The sequence below is a fragment of the Triturus cristatus genome, chromosome 1_1 (assembly GCF_964204655.1).
Source record: "Triturus cristatus chromosome 1_1, aTriCri1.1, whole genome shotgun sequence".
NCBI classification, from domain to species: domain Eukaryota; kingdom Metazoa; phylum Chordata; class Amphibia; order Caudata; family Salamandridae; genus Triturus; species Triturus cristatus.
In genome coordinates this window covers 139,592,646-139,604,575 of record NC_140579.1, presented here as the reverse complement: position 1 = coordinate 139,604,575, position 11,930 = coordinate 139,592,646, and the positions used below count along the sequence as shown (strand labels likewise).

Sequence of the window (11,930 nt, the reverse complement as noted above, 5' to 3'; positions counted from 1 at the left end):
TGCCTCTGGGACTACAATCGTCTGGGCACCTGGACTTCACCTGGAACCGAGACTACACCAAGGAAGACTCCTGCTGCTCCTAGTCTCGCTATTCTGCAAGTCTTCTTCATCATCAGTGCCTGTGCTTCTTCCAAGTTCCTCTCCAGGCCTGTGGGCATCAAAGACACCCAAAGCAATCTCCCTTGGAGTGAAGGAGTCACTCCTTTGCATCTGCAGGCACCGCAACAAAGCTGACCGGTCTGCTGCTCCTGACGCACCACGGACTTCTAAAGGCTCAGCAACACTGGTAATGGTTCTGGCACTCCCTTAAGGCCTGACAGGTACTCTTAGCAAGTTTGAGGCCAGTATCCCTCGTCAGAACTGCTGGAACAGAACTGTGCACCGCATCAACTTGCCATTGCAAAGGCTTGTTGGGTCTGTACTCCAGAGATCTTTGGGCTACAAGAAGCTCCAGCATCTCTTCCTTCCAAGATCTTCGTCCTCACTGCATTCTCTGCATCGTGGGCCTACATCTTTGGTGAGCTGCTAGAGGTCCTCTTGCAACTCCTGTGCCTTCGGCCTGTTGGTCCTCTTGAGGGTCTTCTTTGGCTTCAGTGGACACCCTGCTCTGACTCACCTGCAATGGAGTCCCTTGGACCTTGCTGGTACCAACGTTGCTCCTTTATGTTGTACCACAAGTGTTGCTGCTGCCAAGGCTTGTTGGTGCCCCCGCCAGGCACCAGACCCCGGTTTCTCCACTTCCGACTAGGGACAGCTTGTGAACGGCTCCTGGTCTTCCACAGTCGCCTGTTCTTCACAGCTGCAGCGACAGGGTCACCATCATCAGTCCGTCATCTGTGGTCATTGCTCTTCCGTGCTCCTGGTCACCTCCGAGTGGCATAGACTCGGTCCCCTCTGCTTGCAGGTTCTGCTCTTCAAGAATGCACCCTTGAATTCCACCAGACTCGTTCACCTTTTTCACCTGCGGCATCTTTCCTGAAGTCCTCCCTTGTGGTCTACGGTTGTTTCTGATGTCACTCAACACCTATGCACCTGGCTTCCCTTGTGTAGGCATCCTGGTTCCTCGGGTATCCACGGGCGGGGTGGCTCTCCAACCTTCCGTGTGTCCCCAGCTCTTCTGAGCCTTCTGGTCCAAGGCCACACTTCGTCGCAGTTCGCATTAAACTTTTTTTAGTATATGGTTTGGTCTCCTCCTGGAGAACACCGTGTATTTGAGCTTACTTCCCTATTTACATTTGAAGTATTGTGATTATATCTCCTGGTAGGAGATATTGCAATGTGTTAGGGAGTGCTTATAATAAATACGTATTTTTATAACTACACTCTGTGGTTCTTTTTCACTTAATCCACTCTATATGATTAGTACTGGCACAACAAGTTGCTTTACACTCCTGGACTGAGCCTGAAGGCTGCTCTCATCAGCTAACACTTTGAGAGCTTTCTAATGTTGTCCAAGGTATTCACACCTAATCTCATTTTTCATTACCTTCACTTCCAATAGTTTACGATTACAGCATGGATTCTATTAGTTTGGCACATTTTCTTATTCTATGTTTGTCACTCCGTGAATTCTGCTTCTTGTGAGACTCCTATTCACACCGTCTGGGAGCCCCCCTGTTCTGTACCGTCTGGGAGCCCCCCTGTTCTGCACCGTCTTGGAGCCCCCCTGTTCTGCACCGTCTTGGAGCCCCCCTGTTCTGCACCGTCTTGGAGCCCCCCTGTTCCGCACCGTCTGGGAGCCCCCCTGTTCCGCACCGTCTGGGAGCCCCCCTGTTCCGCACCGTCTGGGAGCCCCCCTGTTCCGCACCGTCTGGGAGCCCCCCTGTTCCGCACCGTCTGGGAGCCCCCCTGTTCCGCACCGTCTGGGAGCCCCCCTGTTCCGCACCGTCTGGGAGCCCCCCTGTTCCGCACCGTCTGGGAGCCCCGCTGCCCTACACCGTCTGGGAGCCCCGCTGCCCTACACCGTCTGGGAGCCCCGCTGCCCTACACCGTCTGGGAGCCCCGCTGCCCTACACCGTCTGGGAGCCCCGCTGCCCTACACCGTCTGGGAGCCCCGCTGCCCTACACCGTCTGGGAGCCCCGCTGCCCTACACCGTCTGGGAGCCCCGCTGCCCTACACCGTCTGGGAGCCCCGCCGGTCCGCACAGTTTGGGAGCTCTACTGCGCTACACTTTCTGGGAGCCCGCTGCTCTACACTTTCTGGGAGCACCGCTGTTCTACACTTTCTGGGAGCACCGCTGTTCTACACTTTCTGGGAGCACCGCTGTTCTACACTTTCTGGGAGCACCGCTGTTCTACACTTTCTGGGAGCACCGTTGTTCAACACTTTCTGGGAGCACCGCTGTTCTTAATATTCTGGGTGCCCTGCTATTAGACACTGTATGGGAGCTTTGCTGGTCGACACTGTATGGGAGCTTTGCTGGTCGACACTGTATGGGAGCTTTGCTGGTCGACACTGTATGGGAGCTTTGCTGGTCGACACTGTATGGGAGCTTTGCTGGTCGACACTGTATGGGAGCTTTGCTGGTCGACACCGTCTGGGAGCTTTGCTGGTCGACACCGTCTGGGAGCTTTGCTGGTCGACACCGTCTGGGAGCTTTGCTGGTCGACACCGTCTGGGAGCTTTGCTGGTCGACACCGTCTGGGAGCTTTGCTGGTCGACACCGTCTGGGAGCCCCATTGGTCGACACCGTCTGGGAGCCCCATTGGTCGACACCGTCTGGGAGCCCCATTGGTCGACACCGTCTGGGAGCCCCATTGGTCGACACCGTCTGGGAGCCCCATTGGTCGACACCGTCTGGGAGCCCCATTGGTCGACACCGTCTGGGAGCCCCATTGGTCGACACCGTCTGGGAGCCCCATTGGTCGACACCGTCTGGGAGCCCCATTGGTCGACACCGTCTGGGAGCCCCATTGGTCGACACCGTCTGGGAGCCCCATTGGTCGACACCGTCTGGGAGCCCCATTGGTCGACACCGTCTGGGAGCCCCATTGGTCGACACCGTCTGGGAGCCCCATTGGTCGACACCGTCTGGGAGCCCCATTGGTCGACACCGTCTGGGAGCCCCATTGGTCGACACCGTCTGGGAGCCCCATTGGTCGACACCGTCTGGGAGCCCCATTGGTCGACACCGTCTGGGAGCCCCATTGGCCGACACCGTCTGGGAGCCCCATTGGCCGACACCGTCTGGGAGCCCTATTGGCCGACACCGTCTGGGAGCCCCATTGGCCGACACCGTCTGGGAGCTCCATTGCTCTACACCTTATTGATGTTCTAAGATACACATTCCTGGAGCCTGCAGTTTTGCAGCACACCCCAAAGATTCCCATACTACCCTTATATACTATGGTCAGAGAACTGAAGCTTTATCAGCAAGCACACAAGAAGACCAAACACACCCATGATCTAACTGCAAAACCCAAACTAGTCAATCTATAAAGCATGCCTACTCAATCACAGCTCACCACATCCAAACAAACCTACATCTAATCCCCATACATACACCCAAAAAAAATCAAACCAACACATGCTCCATATCCTCCTGTATTTAAAACATCACACAATCCATATGTTCTTTCTTTTTTCACCCTCCCTCCTCCCACAGGCTCCCCAAAGATAAGCCCTGGACTTCATTGTCACATTCGCAGTGGAACTCCCTGCACAGAGGTGGTGGTGGTGGTAGTGGATTTCAGACACAGACACCATGAATAATAGTACTGGCCTAGAACTGGAGCCCTAACTACAGGCAGAGAGCATGGAGACAGCAGGTCTTTAGTTAGGCTATATTCTTAATCCGGTAATTAAGAACAGGCCATCAATGGTTTCCATTTAATAGTGGACCCAGCAAAGGTTCAGGTGAAGTAACTACACAGAAGGGGTCAGGCAAAAAGCAAGTTGGGCGGACAGCTTTGGAGCAGAAGATCTCAGAAATCAGTCTTACAGTCCTCACATTTTTAATACAAAACGGCCACCATAATAAAACAGTACATGTCTGAAGCGACACCTGGAGCTGCGTCTGTGACCCCTGGGCCACGTCCAGGACCTTTAGTCGTGGTCATTTGTCACTCATCATTCCTGGCCAAGTCAGTGTCCAGCTCTCGCTCTTTCCAGTGAAGAAGACAGGCTCTTGCTGGGTCAGCGGGCACTGTCCACCAGGTGTGGAATGAGCAGGACAGACACCACCAACAGCAGCAGCCGGCTCCAGGTACAAAGTGATATCTTACTGCCACAAAAGAGTCTGCATGGCCGGCTCTCAGAGTCCATCCAGCAGCAGTAAGGGCAGAGTTCCCACTGATATCTTCAATGTCATCACTTTGGGCACCCCCTTCTAAGGGGCATGGATGGCTCCTCCAGCAGGTTACTTGATGAACCTATCCAGGGTGGACTTCTTGGCTGCTATCGCCGTCTTATCACTCTGCTTCCGCTGTGCTTCTTGCTCCTCCTTCTCTTGCACAGCGTTCCGGATTAGCACCTGGGAATACAGAGGCAAGACGGTTAACACACCAACGACACAGTTCAAAGCAGTGTCAGCTACGTGCATGAACAGAGGGTGGACTCCGACCCAGGTGCACCTTGTCCACAGTAGGCATGTCCCTGGTGTGCCCAGGTTTGTGCCCCAACTGCTGTGCCCTCGGCCCACCTCTAAGATATCTGAGCTGTCTGTTATTTCCAGTTCACCTCAGAAACCGTGTCCAGTAGGGTTCCCATCCACTCCTTGTATGTCAGATACTTTGTCCATTGAGTTCCCTTCCCTGCTGCGTCCTCTCTAGTCACCCCTGACATACCTTCTCCAGCATATGCCCCTCCTGGTGAGCTTGTATTTCCACCCCAGACCCTTGTTCAGGCGCAGCCGGTGCAGCTAAGAGTGGTGGGGTCAAGTGGATATTTCAATAGACGATGAGGGTAGATTAAATAATTATTTTTCCCTTATTGTCCGTCAAAATACACACCCCCACGGCTTTTACATGCAGCGGCCACGGCTGCCCTTGTTCACTGTATGTCCCTTGGCACTGTGCCCACTCCCTCACCCCCAATACACCATGCCCGTCCTAGGACTTCTGCCCCAACCGTAGAAACACCTTACACAGAGTGCCCCTCATGGTGTGCTGCTTCCTTGACACACCTAATCGAGTGGGGGCCCTCTTGGTGTGCCTGCACCCACGGACATACAAAAGATGGTGGGAGCAACGCTTGCAATAAATTTAACTACTGGCAATAGCTCGAGTAGCATCCCAATCCATCTTTATGTTGCCCACCATGGCACCTCAGTTGGGAACCAGTCATAAGCAAATCAGCCTTGACCCTGCACTAATAGAACAGCGCAGCCCGAACTGCCGGGCCAGGTCCTCCCTGAAGCAGACCGCAAGCAACCCAGGACCAGGTTCGTCCTGATTGGGGTTCTTCAGTCGGGTGCAGCTTGTTTCCAGAGGCACACCTTGTCTAGTGTACGCCTGTCTTGGCGTGCTCCACCCCCCACCCTAAGATTCACCCGCTGCTCTTCTTCCATCTCAACAGGTTGCCCATCAAACTCCTACCTAGTCCAGAATATGCCCTCCTGGTGTGCCCGTCCATGCCCACACTTACCCGCTGTTCCTCATGTGCCACTTTCTTCTTCCTTTTCAGCAGGTTACCAGTTGAGCTCCTACCCTTCTTCTTGTGCTTTGGCTCAAACTTCTCTTTGGCTAGTGGATCGTACCCCTGCTCAGAAGAAAAAAGGTCATTACAATTGTAAAATCGACAGGATGTGGGGACAAGAAAGGGTGAGAAACAGACAGTAGGGGTGTATAATGGACGAACACCTGTGTCACTGACGTCCCTGCACTCTTAGTAGATCATCATCCCTTCACAGTGGGCGAGGATTAAGGATGGAGGCTTGGAACCTGTTCTTTAAAAATATTTGGTTGTTTTAAAAGAGCCTGGAGGGACATCGCCTTGTGCACAAACCCCCCACCTTACTCATGTCCACTCCAGCCAGAGGAGTAAAGAGACCACAAGACTAGCATCACCACAAAAGTAATCTTACTTTGCTCCTTCACCGCTCCCTCCCTTTTTCCAACATAGCAGCAACAGATTTCTGAGAACGACAACTGGGACACCTTTAGATTTCAGAGACTGACGATTGAAACATCTGGAAGCAAGCATGTGCAGGGCCAAGAAACAGGCATGTATGAAGGCTCTGAATTACTGATTGTTGGACCTAGAGTCCTAGGGTAGCTTGGCTCAGGTAGAAAGGCTTTACTCCAGAGGCACATGTCGTGCTTGCATCACACTCACTTCACACCCCAGCGCTCTTCCACTTAAAAATGACGCTACACCAAATAATTAGAAAAAGGTAGAAAAGTTTTATCTTTCCTTCAAGTGAAGTCAATCAATTTTTATCGATTGCATTTCAGGTTCAAAACATATCATTTTGTCCAACTTAGCAGTACTATTCTACTTCAGACTGGCAAGTCATTAAGCGCCACTTGGTGATTCAATCCAGCGCAGTAAGCTCTAGAGCGCATTGAACAAAGTCACCAAACCTAGCGCTCCACATACCATTTACATAGCACTGGAAATCAGGTGATTACCTAGCCTACACGATGCTTTTCAAAACAGGTCAACACATTAAGCACTGCACCTAGAATTCACATTGCGCTTCAAATCAGGTTATTACATTAAGCGCTATACTTGAAACTCACAATGCGCTTGAAATCAGGGTGTTACACTAAGCACTTAGACTTTAGAACTTACAATGTACTTGAAATCAGTTTGTTACATTAAGCGCTATACTTGAAACTCACAATGCGCTTGGAATCAGGGTGTTACATTAAGCACTATACTTTGATGCATAGAATATAATCTCATATATGCTCATGACATCGGTCTGGTCTTTACATCATATAACATGGCTTTCCCATGAAGACGGCAATCTGGTCCGTCAGGACATCAAACTGGCATTTGTCTCACAAACTCCCGTTTCCCCCAAAATGCCCAGCTTACTAGTTGTGTATCGCGTCTTCCACACGGGGAGCTTGGAGTGGCCAGGAGCAGAGTTCTTCCTTCTACTGGACAGGGGCCTCGCCGTGCTCAAAGGGAGATCTCCTCGGGGAGGGGCGAATTCAGGGCACTACCGCCTTCCGCCCTCCTCCCCAAAGGTTTCCCTACTTGCGGGATTTCACAGTTGGTTGAGGACTCGCTCCTCAGAGACCCACACTCCGACAGGCCCCACTCTCTGGCGGTCTCTTGGGGAGTTGCAACGCCGACGTGGAGTCGTCCTCGGGCCCCACATCGACCCCTCTGGCCAGGCGCTATCACATTCAACCTCCGCGACTGCCGGGTGGTGCGCCCGCCGTCAGGAGCAGCACGGCCTGCAGGGGCGCGGCCTCCTCACTCTAACGGCGGGGGCGGCGCTCCACAGTCCACCCCCTGCACGTGAGATGGGTGATGCGGCTTCCCTTCCCCTGCGGTGACTTCCTCACACTTCTGGCTGCGCCGCCCGTTCGTATACAGGCACAATGGGGCCCTGGATTTCCTCACAGTCCCCCAGGTGACAGTAGAGACGATCTTCCAACCCCTGGGCTGCGGCTGAGTGTTTCCGGATAGGGACTCAAGACAGGGGTGGCTAAAATTAAGGAGGCGATCTGCACACTGGGGCAGTCGAATCGGACAACCAATTTCCTGGGTCTACGACGCAGATCACCTTCCCTTCACTAGAGTAGTGGTCAGTCAATAGAACTGGTTTATTCCAGAGTTCCAGGCAACAGCAGGGATGTGGAGGATGTGGCCCAGGATGGTGACTCTTTACCCTGACTTCCTTCAGGGGTCCTGACTAAACAGGCACGCTTAGGGTAAATGTGACCCCAGAGTCAGTGGCCATGGACAGGGACAGGTCAAGAGGTCGAGGGTGGTATCAGCTGAGGAGGAAAGTAAAGCAGACCCTAAGAACTGTCAATTTCCCTCTCTAGCGCATCCACCTCCCCACTCAGGTGCCTTACTCCGGACTACCTCACAGCACACCTTCTTCTAAAATGGCCAACGCACCTCACCTCTATTTATAACCTGGACCCTGACTGGCCAGAGTGGTCCAGAAGGTTCTGGAAGCCCTCATGACAGTCTATGGCCCAGGTTCTGAGGTGACAGTTTAGTCCACCATTTTGTGAAGGAACTCTCTCCCTCCCTCCATTTTAGTGAAGCACCTTGCGCCTCACCCTCAGTTAGTGAAAATGGGGCACCCAGTGCCTCTACGTCAACACCCCAAAAACTAATGGACAGAAAAATTAGAGGGCAAAAGGGTGAAAAGGAAGAAAAAAAATGAGGAGGGGACATCAAATATATTCCTCACCTAGGAGCACCATCCTGGCTCCAATAACTGTGGTAGACCATGTGGCTGCACTACAAATCTCGAAAATGAGTGTACACATCTGGAAAGATGAGAAGACCACCTTGGCTCAGATAAAATGTGTGTGGATGCAGATGAAATAGGAACCACGTAGGATTTCAGTGATTTACAGAAGCCAATGGACCGGTTTGTATTCTTTGGATGCATTCTTGGTGCAAAGAAAAGTTTCATAAGTCTATGTGAGATTTAGTCCTCTCCAGGTGAAACTTCAGAGTCCCACCATGTCAACAATGTCTTATCAGGAAGGTTTGCACAAGACCAAGGTTGAAGAGGAAGTAGGAACAGCTCAGGATGGACGTTTGATTTCCATCCCATTATGGGAATAAGCAAAATGCATAACTTTGTGTCACTTGTCAATAAAGGAGGTGGTCCTTTGGCTGACCAGCCCGATGCTCACTGACCCTCCTGAGAGAAGTAATGTCAACGATGAGTACAGTCCACCAAATGAGGAGGTTGATATCTTGAGTGCCAGTGGTCAAAGGTAGGTGCATGATGAACGGCAAAATCAAATCGCACTGAGGCGAAGGTACTGCAATATTGTGATAAACTCTCATTTAGCAAATCCTGTTCCTCAAGGCCACAATAGGGATAATGGTTTTCCCTAGAAGCTACCAGAAGCCCCGTGTCTTCTAGGACTCTACTGTAAGACACGGCTCTGTCAATTGTTGACGTAAATGTCTGGATGTTCTGCTCCAAAGTCTGATAGCAGAATCCTATTCATTAACTGTCGTACAACGCTCCACTTTTCCTGTAGGCACACTGGATCTTAAGACCTGCTCAAGAGAAGCATGGCCAGGAAACCACTTTTTTAAAGGACCAAGCTGTAAAATTGACACAGAAGGGAGGAGAATTAGTCCTTTCTGCTAGAATGGGAATCCTGGGGGTGCTCGAGTCCTTGGATCATGGATGAAGAATGTCCAAGACTCAGTACCAGCACCGTCAAGCTACTGTTTGAGGGGTAAGAAGGCAGCTAAAGAATACATACGTCTTGCCAGGGCATTCAATCATTATAAACCCAAGATTCATCAAGAGTGTTTTGAGTAGTTGATACCTCACCACAGCAAGTGTTCATCATCTATTGAGGCCAGTCATATGGATTGCAAGCGTCAGTCACGATCTTACCCTTCCGCGTTGTTACTCAGAAACCACGAGTCTCATTTAAATTTTGCAAAACTAAATAAGATCAGAATTTTAGACCGGAAGCATTTATTGCAAAGCACATGAATTCACTCACCAACTACACTTTTCTGTACCTCATTCAAGCTTCTGTTTTCGGGCAAAGTCTGTAAACACTGGGTTAGCCAAAACCCATCTTTGTCATGTCAGAAAGCAACCTCGGCATCTACCGCGATACATACAGCTTTTTATGTAATAAAATCTCATCCAAGGCCTTGTGGAAAAGAATAAAAGCAACTCCTGGCGTGTTCCCCTCAGTTGGTCAAAGGCGCCCAACTTAAAATCGACAGGAACAGAGCACGCAGTCTGTATGACACCACCCAGCTAAGATACTTGGAGAGACACTGAAAGGACTGTGGTACTCTCCAGGTAAATCAGGAACACAAAGTGCTCTCATCCCAGAGAGGTTGATGAGCAACATTCAGCGTTCCCCAGATTCAAGCCCATGTGCTTGAAGATCACTGCACTGGGCTTCCCAGCTCTAGCAGGAAGACCGAAGATCAGGAAAGAGTCTTTCAGGGCTCCACCCAGAAGTTATTCCAGGATCCACCAGCACAAGGCTGGCAGGCGGTGTGCACCATGGTAGCGGACAGCAAGCCTTAATGGGAAGAGGGGGGGGGGGGGGGGGGGAATCAGATCAATGTATATCCGGTGTTTGCTTGAGGACGCCACATGGGTCCGGGCAGCCGTACCCATCTGAAGCTTGGTTCAAAATGTTCTCCTGAATCTTCTAGGTCAACATTAGGGACCTTCCAAATCAGTGGCATGGATATTTCTTCAAACAGCTCATGATTACTAGTGATCTGAGATTCTGGATTTGCTTCACATTTTTATGCCAGTTGCTGATATTTGGAAATGACTTCCAGTAAGTCTATCTATGCCTGAATTTTCAGGCAGATAGAACAAGTTCAAAAGCATCAGAAAAGGAGGAGTCGTCAGTGGGTGGATGAGGCAAGGCCTAATGGCAGCTGGTAATACACACTGATAACACTCTTTGAAGTAAGAGCTCGGCTGAGCTGCTGACTGGGATGAGGAGTATGGACCTGCACTCAAAGTCTATGCAATGTAGCCCTCTGGCCTAAGATACTCTGATGAGTGCTTTTAGGTACACAAAATAGCAATTGGGAGGGGTGGGGGGAGAGGGCATCAGGACACAGAAATGATGGAGATGTAAGCACGGGACACAGGAAAAGACGCAGAGACCTTGACATCGGGACCCACGTATGGGAGCTGAAGTGAAGAGTGCGAGAAGCAAGAATCTACATATTCCAAGAAAATTAGAAAAGGGTTCAGCAAGTGCTTTTTTCAATAATTACAGCATTACATTAGAGAAACATTAATAAAAGTCATCATAATATCCAAAGGTTTTCTATCTCCCGCAAATGTTACCTTCTTTTCTCCCAGAAACTTTAAACCATTTCCACATTTTCTTCTGTATATTTGGACTGCCTCTAGCAAAGAATTGCTCAAGAGTAGTGACAGGGACTGAGGGACCCACATGGACATCTAACACTGCTCCAGAGAACGGATCAGCTGTGGTGGGCTCAGCTGCACATTACGCCACATTGTCCTTCCAGAAGTGACCTGTGCAGACTTGACAAGCGAGGCAGGACACATGCACCGTGAAGGGAAAGGTGTGGAGCAGTTTACATGGAAAAGGTAAGGAGGAAAAACCATTGAAACAGTCATTCTTCACTTCCAATATGAAGCAGCCCAGTTCTACCTTCTCAACATATCCAAAATTGGGGAAATAAACCTCCTCCTAATTGGAGAAGAGACTCCTACTCTTGGCTTTGTCCAGATGGAAACTCATAAGAAAGATCAGCACCAACAATCTCACTCAAGTACTTAACTCACCAGGCCAACACCTCCTAGGAGTCCAGAGCCGCCAGGCCTCCTTGTACCCAACCTCCTTGCATTAGAATACAAGTCCCCTGGACCTCTGAGCGCCACCTTCCATCTAAGAATGCAAGGCGGCTCTGAATGCCAACCTCCTGGCACACGGACCTTCCATGCCCGACCACGTCCTCCAGGCCCTCACATGCACGTACAGTGCCCCACTCCATACCCACATGGACACTAATGACACATATCTGCAAAGTTTGTGGAATTCACGTGTGCAGAGGGAGCCGGACACTCTCCCAAACTCCAGGGGAAATCTGCTGTTGCATAGAAATATGTTTTTATATGGCACTCCTGAAATGAGTCTTCTTAGAGCTGTGCAGTGTGCGGGGGATGGTCTGCTTTTGTAAGAAGAAGGGGACAGGAGTTAAGGCTTAAAGCTGGGGAGGCAAACGGGAGGTGCCCATGTAACGGCTGCAGAGGCAAAGTGGTGGGAGGCAGGGGGTGGGCGGGCTGGGCCACGGGTTAGGG

General features: G+C 51.0%; 1 protein-coding gene across 1 annotated transcript in view; it reads right to left on the bottom strand.

Annotated features, from left to right (window-relative positions):
- Positions 1-3,531: 3,531 nt before the first annotated feature.
- Positions 3,532-11,930, bottom strand: part of WDR46 (WD repeat domain 46) — a 73,671-nt gene continuing 65,272 nt past the window's right edge. The window contains exons 15-16 of the mRNA XM_085620437.1: positions 5,585-5,698; positions 3,532-4,472 (exon numbers count right to left, since the gene is read on the bottom strand). Coding sequence (XP_085476563.1) covers positions 4,359-4,472; positions 5,585-5,698 — 228 coding nt within the window. The 3' untranslated portion in view covers positions 3,532-4,358. The remainder of the gene's footprint in view (positions 4,473-5,584; positions 5,699-11,930) is intronic.